This window comes from Emys orbicularis, chromosome 12 (assembly GCF_028017835.1).
Source record: "Emys orbicularis isolate rEmyOrb1 chromosome 12, rEmyOrb1.hap1, whole genome shotgun sequence".
Classification (NCBI taxonomy): Eukaryota; Metazoa; Chordata; order Testudines; family Emydidae; genus Emys; species Emys orbicularis.
In genome coordinates, this window is record NC_088694.1 from 30,027,807 (window position 1) to 30,051,136 (window position 23,330).

The following is a 23,330-nucleotide window of genomic DNA, read 5'->3' on the forward strand; positions in this document are numbered from 1 at the left end:
TGATATTTGCCATTCTTGCCACATGCTAAACAGCTTAAGCATTCCTGGAAAAAAAATACTTGCCCATGCAAAACCAATACAAATCTTTTAATACATTGTTCTATGGTAGCTTTAACCAATAAACACTATGGTAAGGTGTTGAAATTAACTTAAACAGTAAAAACTGTATTCAGAATTATGTTGCTGTATTTCTGGAACTGTGCAAAAATTGAAACTTTCTCTTTTGGGGTACTATTGTTTCACTTACAGCACCACTTGACAGTTTCACATCATACCTTATCTAAACATACATAAAATAAGCTTTCAAATGATAGATGATGTCGGTGTGTGTAGGGCAGGTACATTAAACTCCAAAAAAATTGCCTTTTTTGGAGAACTGCCACATGCCTTACAACTGTGATTGGCTCTTAATAGGAGAAGCAGCTTGTATTTGTCACCAGCAGCTCTAGATCTTATATACACAAAGCAGATCTGCTGAGTAAGAAGACACAGTTTTTATGCCCCCTTCTTTTCTGCAGGACTTCCTGGATGGCAGGGATTCGAGCCTTTAACTCTTGCTTTTCTCATACCATCTGTGTTCAAACTTTCTCCCTATCCTGACATATACTATATGAGGATTTTTTCCTGAAAAATGTAATGGCGTCTGTCACTTCATCATAGTATAATACCCCCTTGTTAATCTGTGCTTCACAGCAACCAGAATGACAAAATGGAGGCTGCTGGATTGGGGTGTAGCACTAGACTTTGAAACAGAAGATCCATGACATGCGATAGTCAGAGCAGTAGCTCACCAATAACTGGTACACCAGAGTCTTCTTGGCCAGACTGTGGCTATTGGAAATGTCACTGCTTGGTCCTTCATGAGCTTAATCAGAGCTCTTACAAGCAAGGAGATCAGAGAAATACGGACCAATGATCCTGATGGGGCTGATGCAAGGTGTGGAGTGGATGGCTCTGCAGTGCTGTCTTTTTGCCATATGTAAAATACTTGAATCATGACTTTTGTGATTAGGGGAAGCAACTTGACACCAGTTACTTAGGTCTGACACCTTCTGGCTACTTGAAGAATCCTGTTGAACTGATTCTTTGGATCATTCACAAATCTCTTATTATGCATGGACCTCAGAGGTAGCAATGCTGTCTTCACCCATCTGTATGGTTCTAAGGCCAAGCTTCTTAGGAGCCACACTATCATTAGAAAGTCTCTTCCCTCGCCTTTCATTCTTTCCTCATTGCCAGGAAAACCTACCGTACTTCGTGAGACACCACTCACCATTTATCTATTCAGGGCAAATTCAATACACGAAGATTTATGAACTGCAAAGAGCAGAGATTTGTGGAGCTGCTGGTTTTGCTTAGTTTCTTTCTCTCTGGATAGTGTCTGAGCTTTTTATTAAAAACCTCCCACAATTGGTGTAGTGCTGGTGCAGCTCCAATGGTGGGAGTGCTGTTATAAACGCTTTGCCTGTATTTTTAGCCATGTGTCAGCTAGACCTGCTTTAAGCAGTTGGGCAACAGTGGTAAAAGCATCAGTAGCCAGTCTATCTTAGTGCTCCCACTTTTTCTAGCCCCAGTGGAGCTGAACCAGTCATATAGCAACATTGAGAGATTTTTAAAGAAAAAGTTCAGTGTTAGACACAGCGTACCAGACTGGTCCCACGGAGGAACCTATTCTCAGCCTGTGGATCACTTTCTGTCTCAAGACGTCGGCCTACTACACTAACAAAATTTGGCCTTGTATTTCTTCAGTAGTGAGAGAAGTTGGAAGCATGAAGCAAAGCTGTGTAGGTATCCAGGAGACCTTTCCCAGACCTGAAGAAGGGCTCTCTGTAGCTTGAAAGCTTGTCTCCATCACCAACAGAAGGTATTACCTCCTTGTCTCTCTAGGTATCGGGGAGACATTGAACTGAGGAGAAGGGGATAGACTTCAAGGGCTGATACGCAGGGAACCCTGCTTCAGCTGACCACAGAAGTCCGGTTAAGCAGGGCTCCCCACCTCCAGATTTTGGCAGCCGGTGAGCAGGAGGGAATCAGGAGTGCCTGGAACAGGGTTGAACTAGGACAGCTTGGGCTCCAGGAAACAAGCAGCGGCACACTGGGCATTGGGTGCAGCAGGCAGGAAGATCATGGTGGGAGCAGCTCACAAAGCACCTGACAAAAATGGGCTGGCAGGAGGCTGCGTTTGAGAGAGGTTGCAGTTGAAGCGCTGGTTGCCGGCCAGCGTGGGCCGGAGAGTGAGGGGCGGCTCTGCTCCCAAGCTCCCCAGGTGCCCTCCAGCAACTCGCATAGGGCCAGGCATTGGGGGGCGACGCTGCCTCGGCAGGCACCGAGCGGGGTGTTTAACGATGTGCATTGCCAGGGCCTGAGCACCCTGAGGGGCTAGCTCAGCCCCCAGCGAGGCCGGCAAGGCACAGCGCACCGCCTGGGCCAGGCCAGAGCCCACCGGCTGGTGGCTGCAGATCCGAGCACGAGGCCACCCCGCCCTCCTCCTTCGCGCCCTGCCGCTGCTCAGCCAACTTGTCGGGCGCCACGCGCCGTGAGGGCCTGCCTGGGAGCCCGGCGCAGGCGCAGTAAGCGATTGGGTACGCAGTGGAGGGCGGTGGGGCATCCCGCTTCCGATGTATTCCTTCTGTAACTGCTCAGTCCAGCCCTGACTGGCGACCTCGCGTCCCTCGTTACTTCACGGTGATAGGCCTACTCTCCTGCCAATCACGGGAGAGGGCGCGCGCTCGGTGCTGTTCTGGGCGCTGAGAGAAGCGTGTCCAATCAAAGGTTGAGCAGAGCAAGAGCGCATTTCCCTTCGCACGCGCAGCCGGTAGGTGCTGCGAGCCAGGTACTGGGGCTTGTCGCTTCCCGGGGGGGGGCAGTCCTCCTTCCCCCGCTCACGAGAGCCCGCCTCAGGTGAGGTTCCTGAGCTGGACCTGCCTTGCGGGGGGGTGTCCCGCACTCTGTCCCCCCCCGGTCTGTTCGCTCCTCGGGCCCTTACAGCGGCCCGGCTCGGGGGTCTGGCAGGCGGGAGAGCGCGCAGCGTTACCCGGGGTAGATCACAGCCCTGCCCAGAGCCTCACGGCGCGGCCATGCCGCGGGCCGGGCAGGTGGCCCTAGCACGCCCCGGGGGCAGGAAGGCGCCCGCGGGCCGGCAGGAGCGAAAGCGGGTCACACGCTCCCTTGGCCGTGGAGCTCCCCCGGGCCCCGCTCAGCATCAGGCGTGGCTGTGCGGGCCCGGAGGCCGGACGGGCTGTGACCCGCTTCGGGCGGGAGAGCTGAGGAAGCCCGACGCTGGTGCTGGCTCTGAGCTTTGTGGGTGAGGTGGGCTCCGGCTGTACGGAGGTCTGGGCTGCTACTTCCATGCAGCTGGGGGGGGGGGGGGGGGCGCTTTTTCTTTGTTCCAGCAGGACTGGCTTATTTGGATTAATAGGTCATGAACTTAACTGGTATATTTTAAATGGCTTATTGTTTATCAACTACTTTATAAACAAAATGGCACACGTCCCAGGGTGTGGTATCCTTTGGCCAAGGAGAAGCACTTCATTGGGCTTTGTGTGCCTTGCTGAGAAGCACTCACCTTAAATACTGATGGCTGTTTTAAATTGCCCACTTAAATGACTGACTCCTTTCTAAAGCAGATGTCCATATAGCTATTGTAGCCTTGTGCCGTCCTTTTTCTAAGGGCTTGTCTACACTGGCAACGTTAAAGCACCGTGGCTTGTGTAGTCATGGCAGAGCTCTGGGAGAGCTTTCTCCCAGCGCTCCTAAAAAAAAAAAAAAAAAAAAAAAAAAACCCACCTCCATGAGAGGCATCGCTACCAGTGCGCCCAGCACTGGTGCACTGTCTACACTGGCGCTTTACAGTGCTGAAACTTGCTGCGCTCAGGGGGGTGTTTTTTCACACCCCTGAATGAGAAAGTTGCAGTGCTGTAAAGTGCCATTGTAGACAAGCACTAACATGGCACTTCTCCAGGTGACATTGTGCCTTGAAAGGCTCCATTGACACTTCTGTTACATGTATAGAGTGCTGTAATAAATGTGAGCAATGCTTTGTAAGGCACATAAAGAAGTCACGATCTGTGCCATGAGGAGTCTGTTTATATGCAGAGATAGTACAACCTGAGCAATGATGATGCAAGTTTCCTACATACATGCTGCTGCCTCATCAGTAGGCCTCAACCCTGCCCTGGAGGGACAACTTCTGTGCACCATGTAGGACCGTATTAAACGTAATTAGAAATGGTGACGTGCTCATTTGACATAGTTCCAGCACTAACATATTTCAGTGCATTAACACTGCATGATATTTCCTTGCTCAACCATACCGCTGTGGTGCAAAAATGTGGTTCTTGGTGCATTCTCGTACCTCTCCGAGACTGTTCTGGCTGCTGAGAGCAAGTTACACTGATGCAGCTTGGCAGTCATGATAGAAATTACAAATTGGTGAGAGCCTGATACATGTGTTACAGCCCTGTTCACAAGCAGGGTAAAAAGAGTATAGCCACACGGCTAAGAACTTTGTCCTAACCATGTTCTGGATGGTCACAAACATGGTACCAATCAATAGTGCAGATAGGAGAGTTGGGTCAGTCCTTGACCTCTCTGCTGCATCTGTTTTCTAAGAGTCATGAAAACATGAGTATCTGCTTTACTTCTTCTCCCCACAAAAACAGTTTTTCTATATCTGGCAATATCTCTCCCTCTAAATATGCATCTGTTATGTTTAATAGGTGATATTAGAGCAATTAGTTGGGTCAAAAGCCCCAGGAATATAGTTACAGTGCCTGGTCTGAAGACCTGTTTGGCACTTTGGCAAATCTCCCAGGGAAGTTAGTGTGAGTATTGCCTGAGTAAGAAATGCTGACTAAGGCCCATATCATGCTAAGAGCCTGTTCAGCAACCCTGTGTGTATCACCTCTGATATCCAGATCTGAATTCAGTACAGAAGGGAACTTGCTAAAGCTAGAAGAAAACTGCAGTTTCATCTGGTCTAATTTAAAACAAAACAACCACCTTCGCACCCCACCACCATCACCTACTAAGCAAGAAAGATTAGGCCATGTACAGGTAAAGAGCATTGGACTCTGGTTCCTCCCCCTGTCTTGTGAGTGACTTCTTTTCTGTCTTTAGCATTTGAAATGACTGCCCACCTGGCCATATGGGAAGATGTTTTGCACAATGCGCAGCTCATTCCGGAGGTAGCTGCAATCGCTGTGGATGCAGCATTGCTTGAAGGAGTTCTGATGAGGACCAAAGAGGAATCCAATTCATCTGATGTAAGCTCAGCTTATTTAACTACGCCATGTTCTCACATAGAAATAATGCATTCTTGGAAAAGGATCAAATGACTCAGCAAGATTTCTGCCCCGTAGGACAAGGTCTTGGGAAGGAGATGGTTGCAGGTGATGTGGCTTATTTGTTGAGTCATCATGAAATATGCACTATTTTGCAATAACTGCACAGCTCCACAGGAGACTAAGCAGAGTTGAGACAATAGCAGAGTAAGCTTCCAACATACTCCATAATACCAACTGTGGTCAGACTAAGATATTCTACTGGGAGATCTACCTGCATTATGAAAATCTGTTTTATTTGTCCATGAGAAAACATGAGGTTTGGATGTGGTGTCTGAGCACTGGATGTCAGTGCTGTGTGTTCACTCTCCCCAGGGGCAGTCCTGGTGTGATGGACGTGCTCCCAATATCTGAGCAGAGCTCATCTCTGGTGAATCCCAGGAAGTTTGTCAGTGGGAGGTTCTGCTTTTGAGGAACCTTTAGCTACCACCATAACTGAACAAGGAGAAGAGGATGGTGTCACCTGAAATGGCCTGGACTTCGCAGGGATACCAGCTCTGCTTGGGAGGAAACTTCTCCCTTTGGTGAACGTCCTATAACTTGCCAGAGGGGAACTCTTGTGTTATAAGCAAGGTCTATCGGGTCCACCAGCAGCATGAGAGAGAGAGAGGGACTGTGTGTTGGCTGAAGGCTGGCTTGTTGTCTGGCATCTCCATGGGCAGGCTGCAGGAAGACTGAAGAGATGACTGACAGTGATGTTATGGAGTATGTCTCTGCCATGTATCTTTGTGTTCTGATGCTGACTCTGCTGTCCAGTCAGTCTAAGATCAGCATCCGCCTAGGGCAGAGGTGGGCAAACTTTTTGGACCGAGGGTATAGAAATTGTATGGCAGGCCATGAATGCTCACAAAATTGGGGTTGGGGCTTGGCGTGCAGGCTCCGGGCGGTGCTTACCTCAAGTGGCTCCCGGAAGCAGCAACATGTCCCCCCTCCGGCTCCTATGCGGAGGTGCAGCTGGGTGGCTCTGCTGCGCGCTGCCCCGTCCTCAGGCACCGCTCTGCAGCTCCCTTTGGCTGTGGTTCCTGGCCAATGGGAGCTGCAGGGGCGGCGTGTGGAGCAGAGCCCCCTGGCTGCCCCTACACATAGGAGCCAGAAGGGGGCCATGCTGCTGCTTCTGGGAGCCGCGCGGAGCAGCCCCTGACCCTGCTCCTTGGCTGGAGCAGGGCAAGCCTCAGACCCTGCTCCCCAGCGGGAGCTTGAGGGCCAGATTCGGCCCGTGGGCTGTAATTTGCCCACCCCTGGCCTAGGGAATTCTAGGATTTGATGCTGAGGAGTAGGAAGGCAGTGTTGCAGAGCAGACATACACATTGTCTTCCGAGAGGCGCCTTGGCTTCTCTTGGCGTGCACAAAAAGTTATGACAAACAAGGAGAATAACTTTTGTCCTGTATAAAATTGCTGTTTTCAAAGTGGCTTATGCCCAAAATGGCTTATGCCTGAGATGTGGTCCTAGTGAAGAGGTGTATGGAGTTTGGACTTTGCAGTGACTGGAGTTGAGTAGCTAAAGTGAGTCAAAAATAATGATACCCTCAGGGATAAATTTCAGAACTGGATATACTATAAAATTCATTCGTTCTCTAAACAGTACTTGTGGTAAATCTGGAGACTACATTCTATCATTAAAGTGAAAACAAAGATTATACTCCTTTAAATGAAAAGTTCAACACAATTGTAACTATGGAATTGCTACTGAGGTCTCCCAACCCAAATTCCATTATATTAAGTTTTGTAAAGTGAAACACTCAAAACTAGACATGCCAAAGTTCAGGCCATGCAGCCTGTGGTGTACTGAGGGAAAGTCTGTTCAAGGACAGATGAAGTAAGGATCTAGTCTAGAATATGTCAGTTTTAAATTGGGACTAACTTAATTTAAATTGGGACTGGCTGGGCCACACTTTCAGAGGGCTTCAGCCCAGTCTGTTAGGGAAAGGAAGTGTGAGGGAAATGGCTGACTTTTCCATTGTTGGACCCTTATCTGCAGGTGGTGAATTATGCTCCCTTTACATTGCTTCCATCTGTAGTACCAAGCACCATCTTTGAACAAGCCTATGCTGTTCAACAAGATTTTAACCTACTTGTGGATACTATTAGCCAGAACGCGGAATTCCTGGAACGCACTCTTGCTAGGTATTTATTGTACTGTATATGTTAACTAAACAAATATTTTAAATGTAAAGCTTCTATCGCTCTTACTCTTAGTCCATTTTTGCTTTTACTTCTTGAGTTGATGCCCTCAGTCATCTCTCCTGATAGTTTATAGATGTTCTTCAGGTTACAGACAGAGGGTATAAATACACAACTTCTGCTACAGGTTACTATCTCTGTCTGCCAGACTGATTACAGAACTAATCTCTCCTTTTCCCCACCACATTAGTTTTCATAAAATGGTTGCCAGTAGTCCATAAGTCGTTAGGTGCATTAGACTCTACATTCTTATTTAAATGTAGTATTTTTTAGCTGTTTTCATTAAGGTTTTGGGGTCTCTTTGGGTCCTGCAAAAAATGACAGATCTATATGGGAAAATGGGGTATGGAAAGGGCTTCTCTTGCCTCACTATGTGCCCCCACTTCAGATGATCTTACAGACTTTATCCTCCCACCTGGGAGTCTGCTTGGGACTTAAATTCAGTGTTAACCACTGGGATCTCACTGAGCCCTTGGGATCTCATTCTCTGTACCGCTATTTGCTGAAGGTTTTGTTTCTGGCAGCCATTGGCATAGCCAGGAGGGTCTGAGAGCTGCAGGTTCTGATTTCCAGCCCACTTAATAAAATATTCCACAAAGACAAGATATTTGGATCTTGCCCCAAATTTTGGACCAAAATTCTGTCAGACTTTCAGCTCCATCTGTCGCTATCCCTGCCTGTCCAGTAATCCTGGGGGGAGCTGAGGGTGCACCTTGTATGTTCAAAGAGGTGTTGTACTATGATGACATGACTAATCTGTTATGACCCTTGTGGGGGGAGGAAAGGGACTAAAGGTTGAGCCATCTAACCTGCAGGGCTGTCTAAATGGACGTTTGCCGGAGAAGACGTGCACACCCCAACCTAGTCGCTGATACCTGTGGCTATGTGGCCAGGCACAGGATTCCTGTGTCTCTTGGCCAAGGGAAGTGGGGGTAGTGTGTTATGTAAACAACTTATTGCTAGTAAATAATCCTGTTGTTTGGAGTAGAACATACATGTAGTTTGTGCCAGGGCCCTTTCTAGAAGGGTTATACAGCAGTGAGTACAGTGATGTGCAGCATGGCCAGCCAGTAAACTACTAAAAGGTGAATTTGGTGATGGCCCCCATAATTTGCGCTATGAATTATTATACCAGACCCCAATGGGTGTGGGGAGACTTTTGGTCTTTATCTTTGCTTCTTTTCTCTATCTTCTGTTTGTCTTCTCTCTCTTCCTTCACAGAGATTCACACTGGCAGCTGCAGAGGGAGAGTGTGGGAGGGAGAGCCTCTGCAGCATGGGGCCTGGGTCACTTGCAGGTTTAAAGTAGTGTAAATGGTGGATTCTCTGTAACTAGAAGTCTTTAAACCATGATTTGAGGACTTCAGTAACTCAGCCAGAGGTTAGGGGTCTGTTACTGGAGTGGGTGCGTGAGGTTCTCTGGCCTGTGATGTGCAGGATGATCATGATGGTCCCTTCTGACCTTTAACTGTATGAGTCTCTGAACTTTCTTCACAGAGAAGCTTTTTACTAGGGTCCCCACTGCTGTGTGTGTGGAGAAGGGTTATCTGACTACTTGAAACTCTTGCCATATGCACAAGGGTACATTGTAAATGCCCTAGGTGAGGCTTTAGCTTGTGCAGCTCTTACTAATGCTCAAGAGCGTGGTCTGACCACAGCCCTGTGCATTGTGCTGGGGAGTATATCCTGTAGCTTCCACCGTGTAATAGATAATAGATTTCCTCAGGTAAGGGCTTTATTTATATATCTCCCTTATAACCAGGTAAATTGATTGGTATACTCTCTTTTTCTCTAGCACCATCAAAGTGGATGACTTCACAGCTCATCTCTTTAAAATCTACAAGCAAGTTCTGAAAGAAGGGTTGGCTCAGGTATTCCACAGGAAGTCTCCCCCTCTCCCCCCCCCTCCCCATTAGCTGCCACCCTCCTTTCTTTCATAATGGAAGTTTGGGTTTTTTTGGTCATTTGAAAGATCTCTCCCACAGGTTGGTTTTGAATTGTTCAGTCAGGAGGAGGATGTATAGGGTTACTCTCTAGATTATGGTATCTTGGCCAGTAACACACCATAAGAGTAACTTGTCCCATTTTATGAGACCATTCAACAATCATGCCTCTAGTATTCTTGGTGGGTATTGCTGGAAACATCTAACCTTTTGTGAAAGTGGACCATGATTATACACACTTATAATGCTGTCTTCTGAAAGTCTCTAAAGAGCATTTTGGTGGGTTCCAGTTCAGTGTAGCTGTGTCAGAAGTAGCACTTAAGGGCTTTCCTGTGCTGTTAAGTTTCTTTTGTACCATATATCAGGGGGTAGCTGTGTTAGTCTGTATCCACAAAAACAACAAGGAATCCGGTGGCACCTTAAAGATTAACAGATTTAGTTGGGCATAAACTTTCGTGGGTAAAAAACACACTTCTTCAGATGCTTGGAGTGATAATTACAGGCATTGTTATACTGACCCATGAAGAGAAGGGAGTTACCTCACAAGTGGAGAACCAGTGTTGACAGGGCCAATTCAATCAAGGTGGATGTAGTCCACTCCCAATAACTAATGAGAAGGTGTCAATTCCAGGAGAGGGAAAGTTGCTTTTGTAGTGAGCCAGCCACTCCCAGTCCCTTTGGATCCAACCAGGGGTGGGCTTTGGATCTTTGTTGGGCCTGTCCTGTAGTAGGTGACTTCTGGATAGAATGTTGTGTTGGAGAGTTGCCTGGCAGCCTTCTATTCATAATCCAACCTGTTCATTATAATCAAAGGGGCTGACAAAGGAGGTGCTGTAGTCCTAACAAACAGGTTGGATTATGAACAGCAGGCTGCCAGGTAACTCTTCAACACCACATTCTACAGGCCACTATCCTCCGATCCCACTGAGGAGTACCAAAAGAAACTACACCATCTGCTCAAGAAACTCCCTGCAATAGCACAGGAACAAATCTACACGGACACCCCCCCAGAGCCCGACCAGGGGTATTCTGTCTGCTACCCAAGATCCATAAACCTGGAAACCGTGGATGCCCCATCATCTCAGGCACTGGCACCCTTACAGCAGGATTATCTGGCTATTTGGACTCTCTCCTCAGACCCTATGTTACCAGCACTCCTAGCTATCTTCGAGACACCACCGACTTCCTGAGGAAACTACAATGCATTGATGATCTTCCTGAAAACACCATCCTGGCCACCATGGATGTAGAAGCTCTTTACACCAATATTCCACATGAGGATGGACTACAAGCTGTCAAGAACAGTATCCCTGATGAGGCCACGGCACACCTGGTGGCTGAGCTTTGTGACTTTGTCCTCCCCCCCACAACCATTTCAGATTTGGGAACAACTTATACCTTCAAGTTAGCGGCACTGCTATGGGTACTCGCGTGGCCCCACAGTATGCCAACATATTTATGGCTGACTTAGAACAATGCTTCCTCAGCTCTCGTCCCCTAGTGCCCCTCCTCTACTTGCGCTACATAGATGACATCCTCATCATATGGACCCATGGGAAGGAGGCCCCTGAAGAATTCCACCTGGATTTCAACAATTTCCACCCCACCATCAACCTCAGCCTAGACCAGTCCACACAAGAGATCCACTTCCTGGGCACTACAGTGGAAATAAGTGATGGTCACATAAACACCACCCTATACCAAAAACCTACTGACCGCTATACTTCCCTACATGCTTCCATCCAGGACACATCACATGATCCATTGTCTACAGCCAAGCCCTAAGATACAACCGAATTTACAGACCGAGACAAACACCTACAAGATCTTTATCAAGCATTCTTAAAACTACAATACCCACCTGGGGAAATGACGAAACAGATTGACCGAGCGAGACGGGTACCTTGGGAGGCAGGCCAGTCCTCGCTTACAGACAGCCCCCTGAAGCAAATACTCATCAGCAACTACACACCACACCACAGAAACACTAACCCAGGAACCAATCCCTGTAACAAACCGTGTTGCCTACTCTGTCCCCATATCTACTCTAGTGACACCATCCGAGGACCCAACCACATCAGCCACACTATCAGGGACTCATTTACCTGCACATCTACTAATGTGTTATATGCCATCATGTGCCAGCAATGCCCCTCTGCCATATACGTTGGCCAAACCGAACAGTCTCTACGTAAAAGAATAAATGGACACAAATCAGACATCAGGAATGGTAACATACAAAAGCCAGTAGGAGAACATTTCAGTCTTCCTGGACATTCTATAACAGATTTAAAAGTAGCAATACTCGAACAAAAAAACCTTCAGAAACAGACTTTAAAGAGAAACTGCAGAACTAAAATTCATTTGCAAATTTAACACCATTAATTTGGGCTTGAATAGGGACTGGGAGTGGCTGGCTCACTACAAAAGCAACTTTCCCTCTCCTGGATTTGACACCTCCTCATCAATTATTGGGAGTGGACTACATCCACCCTGATTAAATTGGCCCTGTCAACACTGGTTCTCCACTGGTGAAGTAACTCCCTTCTCTTCATGTGTCAGTATAATAATGCCTGCATCTGTAATTTTCACTCCATGCATCTGAAGAAGTGGGTTTTTTACCCACGAAAGCTTATGCCCAAATAAATCTGTTAGTCTTTAAGGTTGCACCGGACTCCTTGTTGTTTTTGTACCACAGTTATATCGGTTACCTTTTCTTGCCATGAGATGTATATTAAAGAGGGAAACGATAAGGGCTTCAGATGATGTCTGTCCAAATAAATGCAGGAAATAAGTTAAGGACCCAACCTACAGTCTTTTCTCTGCCAAAACTCCACTTGACACCAGTGGTTATTTTACCAGAGTGAAGATTGCTGGATCCAGCCCTAAAAAAGGAGGGGTTTTTTTAAGTGAATTTGTCAAAGTGGCCTGTGGTAAGTGAAGGGCCTCACTATGCTGGTCAGAGGTGTGGAGGAATGGCAGTGTGCTATATTTTGCATTTTATTTTCCCTCTCGTTCAGTCAGTATTCTTAGGAATAAATCGCTCCGATTATATGATTGACCGTGGCACTCCGGCACTGAAGCAAATCGAAATAAACACCATTGCTGCCAGCTTCGGAGGCCTTACTTCAAGAACCACCGCTGTGCATCGGTAAGGGAACCCCTTTGAAACAGACCAGGATACTTCATTGCTTAGTGAGGAGGTTTCAGCAAACCATCAGTCTGCACGCTCTGTGTGTCTTGTACTGTATACATCCTGTTGTAACCTCTTAATATCCACAAACTCTCTGAACTTTTGTTTTACAAATCCTAGGTCAGCTGGGATTATCATGTGATTTTGTTATTTCTCTTATGTCACAGGCACATATTGAATGTTTTGGGGAAGTCCAAGGAAGCTTTGAAGTTACTGGACAATAATCCATGCAAAGGGATTGCCTTGGGCATTGCGAAAGCTTGGGAACTCTATGGCTCAGCCAGGTAAGGGAGGAGTAGCCTGTGGGAAGATGTCAGGATGAGTACATGTTTATTTCTCGAACTGCACCTTTTAAAAGGGGTCTATTTAATGCATACAACACTTCTTTTAACTCTGTAGTGCTCTCATTCCCCTACCATCCCAGGGAAGGAGGATCTCTGTTCTTCAGAGCACAGAGTTACTGGGTTGGCCATACACTGTTTTCTTTAAAATTAGAGAGTATCCAGCTGCCCACAGGTGCTCCCTAAAAGGCGTGGGAGACTTGTACTGGTAGAAGAATGTAGCCATTCTTGAATCCTCCTATTTCTTCCCCTTGTGCTCCTGCCCAGAGCTGCTTTCTAGTAAGAACACAGCACCTGGCACTGCCCTTTAGAAGTGGACTAGGAACTAGCAAAGAACATCAGTTGGAAAGCCTTGCAAGCAACACACCACCACCAAAGTGAATTTAAAAGATGAAATCTTTAGCTAGAGGTCCATAGCTCTGTGTGGGGTGTGTTTCAGGCTCTAATGCAGTTCTTGGGGTGTATGTTTCAGGGCTGTGGTGGTGGTCCTGGTTGCAGACCCCCAAAGGAATATTTTTGACCAACGCTGCATAGAAAATGAGCTGTGGACCAGGTAACTGTTTAACGTTTTAGGATGAAATAATTTGTTTAATCCCACTTTACGGGGACCCAGATCACATAACTCATTTTAAAAAAAATAACAACAAAAAACTTTCATGTCTTCCTAGTATTATCTTAGATTATTAAAATTGAGCATTTAAAAATCCAATGTGCTTTTAACCACTTGTGTTAGGGTTACTTAGCATTTCAGTTTGGGCAGTAGACATGCTCTTAGACTGGGGGTGGTCTTTGGATCCGGCCTTTGGGATTTCCACCCCCGTGGCGCCGTGGGCCCGATGCCGCTCCCGTAGCAGCCGGCACCACGTCCCTGCGCCCCCTGGGGAAGGGGGGGCAGAGGACTCCACACACTGCCCTTGCCTGTGGGTACCTCCCCCGAAGCTCCCATTGGCCGGGAACGGGGAACCGCAGCCAATGGGAGCTTTGGGGGAGGTACCCACAGGCGAGGGCAATGCATGGAGCCCTCTACCCCTCCATCCCCCAGGGGCCACAGGGACGTGGTGCCGGCCGCTTCCCGGAGCGGTGCGGGGCCAGGGCAGGCAGGCAGGGAGCCTGCTCTGGCCTCGGTGCACGCCGCTGCCACTCCAGGTAAGCGGTGCCGGGCTGGAACCTGCACCCTGAACCCCTCCTGCACCCCGTACCCCAACCCCTTGCTGCACTTGCACTCCAACCCCCTGCCCTGAGCCCCCTCATACACCCCGCACCCCTCCTCTGCACCAACCCCTTACCTTGAGCCCCTTCCTGCACACTGCACCCCCTCCCACACCCCGCACTCCCTCCCGCAACCCAACCCCCTGCCCCAGCCCTACATTCACGGCCCTGCATGCAATTTTCCCCACCCAGATGTGGCCCTCGGGCCAAAAAGTTTGCCCACCCCTGTCTTAGACTATGAGCAAAGAGTAAACCTGCCACTTTCTATTGGTCCTCCTGTATTAGAGTAATGCTGTTGTATTTGGGGGTCACAACAGTGCAGGGGAATATTTCTGTTCATAATAGGCTTGGTTGTACACTGCCTCCCTTCCCCTTATACCCTCAACCCCCCCTTTCCCTTTTCAAATCTAAATTATGCCTAAGACCATCACAATTCTCTATCCTTATAGTGACTTCTCAAAGGATCCTAGCCCAGTTACAGTGGTATGAAAACCTAGGGATGTATCTTTCTGCTTTTTGATCTATTTTGTGCTATGTATATTAATAAGATGGGCAGGAGTGATGAGGACAATCTGGTTGATGGAAAGGGGACACGTGATTATGGGCCAGCCACATAAACCTTTTTTTATTTCATTACCTTGCCTCCTCACCAGTACTTAAGACCTCTAGATGCTGAGGAAAATCTGTTAGAGTTAAATTACCTTGGAAAGAAGGAGAGAGAAGCCAGCAAGCCTTACCCTTTTCCTCTAGGGCTCTAAAGCTATTGGGGATGTAAATTCCACTCGTGATTTCACTTGCAGATATCTGTCTCTTTGCCAAGTTCAATGACTCTCGCTCCTCTCTTAAAGGAATATCCGGGTGATCCGGAGACGGTTTGAAGATGTGTTTGAAAAGGCATCTTTAGATAATGACAGGAGACTGTACATGTAAGTACTTGCCAAGGCCCTGCCACAACATTCTGCTGTGTTCTTAAACAGGCATTAGGCACAGATGTGACCCCAGATTGGCAGAGGTGGGTCTGAGACATTCTTTTTACATCGCGCTCAGTAAATGGCAACTTTCAATCCAAATTGATGGCATATCCCTCTCTTTTGAGATTTAGTAGGTTTTACATTTTTATCCTCTTCAATAAGAAATCCAGAGCTTGCTATTCCTGGTTTCACTGGAACTGAAATAGTTTTAGAAATGTTTCTGGTTTTTTTGCATATATAAAATTAGTCCAATATCACATGGAGGCATAAATTCCCTCTTCTGAACAACAGCCCTGAGGACCCGGCAGGATGGCATGTTTCGTGTGTGTGTGTGTGTGTATATGTGTGTGTGTATATATATATATAATATGCATGCAGCGTAGCTGTTATAGAGCAGTGTTTCTCAAGCTTTTTGGTACCAGGAACTGGCTTACTGCCTTCTTAAAGTGTGTCAGGGAGATCTTGGGGACCGGCGCCGGTCCACGGACCAGTCGTTGAGAAACACTGTTCTAGAGGGTGCCCCAAAGAGGACTCTTCTGCTGACCGGCAGTGAGACACGTTTCTCATGGGAACATACATTTACCGGGAGAACTTTATTGCATAGTTATTTGTGCCACTATAGAAAGCACTGTTTCCTTACTGTACTCAGTTTTTGTAACTTCCAACTTATTCTTTAGTTGGAGAAAGTCTCATTATTTCTGCTCTTCAGTCTCTTGGAGTCCTGACACAGGTCAGACTGTTGAAACCATAGTGTGACGTTCACAAAATCCAAATACGGTGCTGCTTATTGTTTATTTTGGGCAGGTCCTCAGTGTGCGTGACGCTGTCCAACCATAAAAGGGGCATGTCCTGTCCCAAAGTTTAGCTATGTGGCTACATTCATTTTTCTCCAGTTTCACGTTTGATGTTTCTATGGTTATGCTTCCCCCCCGACTTTTTAATCAGAGGTATCATATCAAACAATGTTTACATTTCCTCCAGGAATTCCTCCTTTCTTACTGACTGAATCCCTTTAAATCATTCCTGGTAATAACTAGTTTCTCCAGCTGTTACTCACTGATCATGTACAGAGTTGGTGAAGCCAGAGTCTGGTCTTGTGGTAGCTGCTGAACTGGAGAGTGGATCTACTCAGATCACCTGCATCATCAAGATATCAAAGTTGTTGTTCATATCTGAGACTTAATGCAAATCTAGGGCAAACTGCTCTTCGAGTGATTTGTGAAGAACAACTCCCAGTATTTTAGGACAGTGGTTCTCAAACTGTGGTCTATGGAGTGTTAGCTAGTCCTCTGCAGAGAGCAGGCAGGTCACATAGTGCTGCCTCCTTCTTCCAGCTGGTGGTGTCGCATCCAGGCTCTTCATTGCAAAGAAAAATCTGGGTGTCCATAGAAACAAAGGACAGTCTTGATGCATCTACCCTGGACCACTTCTGTAGAGCAGCAGATGGAGCCAAAGCTATCAACCAGAGCCACTGGTGGGAGAGGATTGTCCTGGAGAGAAGAAAACCAGACAGTATATCCAGGGGGAGTGGAGGGAGAGGAGGACAAGGCAGTTGGTGTGGCGTTTGGGCTTGACACAAAGTTTGCGGGGTGAGGTTCTTTGGCCTGAATTATACAGTATAATGTCAGTATAATGGTCACTTCTGGTTTTAAAATATATGAATTTTCACTAGAGAAGGGAAGCAGCCTGCAGAGAAGTATGTGCAGGAGAGCTGAGCAAGGGAACTAGTAGCAGAAGAGCACTGGCAAGGGTGTGAGGAGATGTCAAGGAGACAGTGGATGAAATCTTGGCCCCATTGAAGTCAATGGGAGCTTGCCATTAATTTTAACAGAGCCAAGATTTCACCCAAAGTGTGATTAGTTTTTACTGTGATCAAGAGCAGAAGACTGGTGGTATTAAATGCAGTTAAAAATACATCAGATCTTTCCTACTGTCACTTCTCCATAGAAGCAATTTCTGTAGTTGCCACAGGGATGTTATGCAACAATAAATGGGGGGGAGATGGTCCTTGCACTGGGACAGGAGGTGCTTTTTAAAAAGCTGAATAGCTGTTGCTCTAGAAGGAGTTCATGTCTGATTGTATGTTCTGAATGCTCCATTTCTCAAATTGTTGATATTCTGATGCATAACCAGAGGCTTCTAGCTACTCTTCTGTGAAAAGCCTTGCATGTGTGCTGTACACAGCTGGCTCCATAATCCATTGCTTGTCCCGCTAGCTAATTATTACCCACAGAGCTGTCTATACGTGTATTGTTCTTCGCAGATGTTAGCTTTCAGACATGGGGGGAGAGTCATCCCTGTTACAGCCAGACGGCTAGAGGAGGATGGATTGATATGATGGTCTTTATTCTAGGGAAGGCCAAGAGGTTGCGGTGGTGTATTACAGAGAAGGTTACATGCCAGAGAACTATAACAAACAGGTGGGTACTGACTGCTTTTATTTAAAAAGCAAACACCAAGTGCAGTTACCCTGAATGGGGTCATTCGTCCCTCAAGTCTGTAAATTAAATCCCTTAATTATCTGAGCTTCTTCATTGCACCCCTGGCATTCAGATAGTGCTGGCTTGGAGAATACCTGGGATGTGTGAACAGATTTCTTCTCAAAAGAATTTTCTGCTGCACATTGTTGTCATGTTTTATAGAAGCAGTTCAGTGCTTTTACAAAGCTGAAGGGGACACATTCACTAGTAATGTATAGGGCTAACCCTCTGACTAGAGGTAATGTCTGACCTGGAGTATTGCATTAGGACCATGTTGGAAAAGTACATGGTCTGGAATGGATTTTTATCCTTGTTTAAGAGGCTTTAGGCAGTAAGGTACTTTCAGACTAGCACCAGAGCGTAGAACTTAATCACCACCACCAGTGCTGAGCTGTCTGTCTGCGCCAATCCAGTGGAGAATATCCAGGCTGACCTACGGCTCATTTGCTAGTGCTTCTTTCAGCAGTAGCAAGGGACCCCCATGGATTCGGGTCTGCATGCCTTCTGTGTGCTCCCTTCCTTCCCGCTGGGGCTGCATGAGAATGTTTAACTATAGGAAGTGGAATACGTGTGGGGGATCAGGGAACCTAGATTCATTCAAGTGACTCTTGCTATATCTCTCTCTTAGAACTGGGAGGCACGGTTGTTGATTGAAAGGTCCAAAGCAGTTAAGTGTCCTGACATTGCTACCCAACTTGCTGGGACCAAAAAAGTTCAGCAGGAGTTGAGCCAGCCAGGAGTCGTGGAGAGATTACTGCCCAGCCAGGCTGAGGCGGTTGCTCGGATAAGAGCGACGTTTACTGGCCTCTATTCCCTGGATATGGTAAGTAGTCTCATTTGTGTGGTGCATAAATCAGTCTCCTACTTAGTTCACACCTGCTTTGATTTGATTGTGTGACCTTTCAGTTAAAAACTACAGCACAGTAGGAGAGTAGTGGAAAACGCATTTAACAAACCCTCTCTTAAACACAGTGCCAAATTTAAGACTTCAAGTCTTTTTTTTTCCTGGCCTCTTCAGTGAACTTGCTGTGTGGAGTGTGGTATTTCTGCTCAATTTTGGAGTACAGAACAGAACTGGCTGCTTGTTCGAGATAGAAACAGGGACAGGAATATTGCTGGGATTTTGTTATTGCTATTTCTGTCTTCCATTTTCTGTCTCCCACTAGGGCGAAGAAGGTGCTAAGATGGTTGCAATGGCCATTGCTGATCCAGAACGATATGTGCTAAAGCCTCAGCGGGAAGGCGGAGGTATTCAGCTTCCTTGCTATGTGATTTGTGAGCTACAGAGCCCAGCAGCCTGTCTGGAGGATCAGGTCTTTGCACTTCTCTAGGATATTTGTTTTGTATTTTCATTGCAGTGCTCGTAAGATACCTGGAACAGGCAAGGTGCCTTATAACGCCATATTTGGTGTATGTAATACTTGGCTTTCCTCTTACCAGCTGTGGCATTCGGACACAAAAGTGGCTTAAAGCCATCTTAGCCCCCCTCTGTGGGCTGTGAGTTTTGTGTTGCACCTCTTGGAGGCACAGCACAAAATCTCACCCAGCAAGTTTATTTTATCTTATGCCCTCCCTTCTATTCCTGCCCAGGTAGTACAAGCATCCAACATCCTATGTTGACTGGTCAGCTTTGGTTTTCCTTCTCTTTCCTGTCCCTTGAACGTAGAGAGATTTGTCTTTTTAACCTGTCTTTCAAACCTCCAGGCTGTTCTGCAGCCATGGGCCAGCCCCTGTGCGACCCCCTCATTGCTAGTGCTGCTGATTGCAGTTATTGGGGTGGGTGATCACTGAGGAATCCCAGACCTAGACTAGTGGAAACCAGGCTCATAGAATTGAATCTAGAATTCCATGGAGAACAAGTGCAGTCTGCAGGGGTTGGTGATTGCATCCATCCGTGTTGCTTAATGGGTGGGTGTTCACATTTGCACCATTTGGGGTTTCTTCAGGGCCATCTAATCGCTTCTGCTGTGGGGATTTGTTGAAATTGTATGTTACCAGGGAACAATCTCTATGGGGAAGAGCTCAAGCAACTTCTGGAGAAGATTAAAGACAGCCCTGAGAGGGCCTCCTATATCCTAATGGATAGGATCAGACCTCAGACGTCGATGAATTACTTGCTCCGGGCTCACAGTCCCCTGAAAATATCAGAATGTGTCTCTGAGTTGGGGGTCTTTGGTGTCTACGTCAGGTGAGAAGTTGGCTTTCTTTGCAATATTGCCGTGTCCCGGTCTCAGCCATCCCCTCAGCTTTGGTAAATTAAAACAGTTCTGAGCAGCAGGCATTACAATGAAGCAGCACAGGCCAGACAAGTGGGCGGAAGTGAGTTCATAACAGAAATGCAAGTCTTCCAACATCACCTCTGTCAGCAGCTTTCTGTGCGTGTCACACAGACACCAAACATTGGCACACTTGCACTCCCAGCTAGTGCCAGACCATACCAGTTTAAAATACAACTAGAATTCATACCAGCAGACTGGAACATAAACTGCCTGAAGTAAAAAAAAAAGATTAGAAACTTGATTTCCCAGGGTGTCATCTTCAGGATCTTAGGCCTTGCGGGAATTTCATAAGCCTGGGGCCACAGAGAAAAAGATTAATATTGGCGGGTCTCTGTGTGCTCTATGGTGCTGAGTTGTGCAGCAGCCTCAAATACATTCCAGGCCAGAGGTTTTCATTGAATGGACTATGTGGCTGAGCAATGCTGCTTACAGTACAGTTTTCCCTGTACTATGTATTTTGATACTATGTCAGCTGATGCTTTGACTCTCCTCTTCTTTTTGTGTATGGACAAACCTAACCCCTCCAGGGCCCCTAGAAATGTTGCCATGATTTCAAAATAGAAACCCATTATATACAGCTTTAAAGATAAACATTCTCCCCAGCAATACTTACAGCCAAACACTGCAGCATATGCTAGTGAGGAAGAACTAAAGTGCAATTGATGAGAAATTGACTAGCCTTTGTACAAGCCCAATGCAAACAATAGTCCACATACCTGGGGCAAGAGAAACCTTTTTTTTTTTTTTTTTTTTTTAAATTGAAAAATGAAGCTAGTGCCATAGGAAACTTCTTAGTTTTAAAACTATTTTAACTTGACAATGTTTTTCTTTCCCCTCTCTCACAGCCTGCTCTAATCTCAGGCAGGTAGGCAGGCCTGGTTGCCTCTCTTTTCCCTGCCATGCATTGAAGGCACAAAGTCTAATGAATTTCCTGAATTTAATTTGCCAATATAGCTCTTTCTTGGGCTGTGACTAGGGATAATGGATGTGACAGTGCTATTATTGCATTGTTCCCTAGATAGATGTACTCCTCCTGAAACAGGTGCACATCTAATCTTTTTGGGGCAGGGTCTGTCTTTTTGTTTGTGCATTGCCTACCCCAGTGGAATTCTGGCCGAGGACTACAGCTCCTAGGCACTACAGTAATACAAATCTGTTGTCAACAGAAGAGAAGCCTTACTATTACACCCAAAGTGTTTTATACATGTCCTATTGCCCAGGGCGGTGGCAGAGGGGGACCAGGCTAGAATTCTCCAGATCTAGGATCGGTAGAAATGCCAAACGTTGCATAAAGCTTTACATTTTGCAGCTGCTCACTTTAACCTTTCATTGCAGGCACGGGAAGGACATGGTGGTGAATAAGCACGTTGGTCACCTCTTGCGAACCAAGGCAGTTGAGCATGCAGATGGCGGGGTGGCAGCTGGGGTGGCTGTGCTGGATACTCCCTATGTGATATGAAGAGGATACCTCCCACATCTGTTGCCCTAACTGCTACCAGAAGAGCTGTGATTTCCTTTAGGGTTTGATTACTTCAGTGTCTTGATAAATGTCTTTAATCAGGACCACAGGGACATTCCCTCTCCAGGCCCAGTGATCACGAGGAGGGCATGTGCAATCATACTTGTACCAAATACTTTTATGCTACTCCCTCCCTCCCCCTTCTTATCTTTCCTTTTTAATTCTTCCCTCAAAGTCTTGGGTTCTCATCTGATCTTTTTGCCTTATTGATAACTTCACACAAGCTAATCCACAGACCCACTGTAGGATTTGCCATCTAACATGACACAAAACTCTGAGTTAGGGAACCCCCTTACCTTTTCCTTCAAATCCCCACAGCGTTTGATGAGGAATAGAGCTGCTGCGTAACAAGTAAAGGCAGGCCATAGGAGTTTAAAAAAGAATGTGTGGAAAGGTGGACTGGAATACGTAAGTCTACGGTAGGGACAGTAGCCTGAAAGAAGAAGAATAAAAGTAAGAAGTGTAGAATATTGAAAACTATTGCCATGGCTGTGAGATGGCTAAGACAACATGCCACAACATTGATGGGACAAGTAACAGCACCAAAACGAGAAGAAGTAACTCAAGCTGTCGAGCACTGGAACACCCAGGCCCTGCTGCCAGGGCATCAGGCAATTCAGATGCATGATATGCTTGAGCAAATGAAACAGGAAACTAAGAATCTGGGAACTGCAATAGAAAATCTGCAAAAAAGTGCCATCTCCCAGCATAAATATAGAAGTGTAACAACAGACTGCAGGTACTTTCATAGCACCTGGTATGTGGGGACAGAAATGGAAAAGTGGCTTTAGCAAAATTAGAACATGGGATTGTTGGAGCGGGTGGTGCAAGAGGGACATGTGGAATGACCTAGACCAACCCCTATCTAACAATCCTGGGCAGAGGCCACTGCACTGCACCAACACCTTATGATAAGAACCAGGGTTTGGCAAAACCTAAACCGAGACAGTGGTACCTCTTAGAATGGGAGAAGCAAATGGATAGGGGGAGGAAGAATGGAGATTGAATAGGTAAAGAAACACAATGGTTAACAGATTTCATTAGACAACATGGGCTGTGAACTGCTCATGGGTAAGGCTACAATTAAGTCACAGAGATCGCACAAGTCACGGAATCCATGACTTCCAGCGACCTCCGTGACTTCAGTCTGTGGTTGGGAGCTGCAGGCTCCCCTGTCGCCCATGGGGGTAGGGAGCTGCTGTAGCCCTGCTGCCTCTAGTGGACCCTGGAGCTCTAAGCCGCTGTGGGTGGCAGGGTAGCCATGAGCTCCTGGCTGCCGCAGGCCGTGGGGAACCCCTAGAGCTCTCAGCCCCTGTGAGGGAACCCTCGAGCTCACAGGCCCCCAGACCTGTGGGCAGCAGGGGTACCCTGCAGCTCCTAGCCCCCACAAACAGCAGGGTCATCCTACAGCTCATGGCTCTGAGGGAACCGCCGAGCTCCTAGCCACTGTGGGCCCTTGGAGCTGCAGGCAGCGGGGGTATCCCACAGCTCCCGGCTGACACCAGAGGTGAGGGCACCCCACAGCCCCCATGGGCAGCAGGGGGGCCCCCAGAGCTGCAGGCAGCAGCGGTATCTGGCAGGTTCCTAGCCCCTGCGCAGCTCCCCTGCTTCAGATGGTGTGGGGACCCGCAGATCCCATTTTGTCCTGGATATTTTTAGTAAACGTCACGCACAGGTCACGGCTTCTGTGAATTTTTCTTTTTTGCCCATGACCTGTCCGTGACGTTTACTAAAAATATCTGGGACAAAATCTTAGCCTTAATCATGGGAGAAGGAGAGTATAGAGCCTCAAACTAACAAACCTAGAGTCAGTGCGTTAACACCTAGAATTGATACATTAAAAATTCATGAGCTAACTGCTCTGGTGGGAGC

At 47.1% G+C, this 23,330-nt stretch overlaps 1 protein-coding gene across 1 annotated transcript; it reads left to right on the plus strand.

The window, feature by feature from the left end:
• Window positions 1–2,770: 2,770 nt before the first annotated feature.
• On the plus strand, window positions 2,771–22,165 carry GSS (glutathione synthetase). Its single transcript, XM_065414462.1, has 13 exons — window positions 2,771–2,815; window positions 5,119–5,264; window positions 7,322–7,467; window positions 9,319–9,394; window positions 12,487–12,617; window positions 12,827–12,943; window positions 13,473–13,553; window positions 15,058–15,135; window positions 17,534–17,600; window positions 18,289–18,483; window positions 18,827–18,908; window positions 19,659–19,848; window positions 21,275–22,165. The coding sequence occupies exons 2-13, from the start codon at window positions 5,127–5,129 to the stop codon at window positions 21,396–21,398; spliced, it is 1,425 nt and encodes a 474-aa protein (XP_065270534.1). The 5' UTR covers window positions 2,771–2,815; window positions 5,119–5,126; the 3' UTR covers window positions 21,399–22,165.
• Window positions 22,166–23,330: the final 1,165 nt, after the last annotated feature.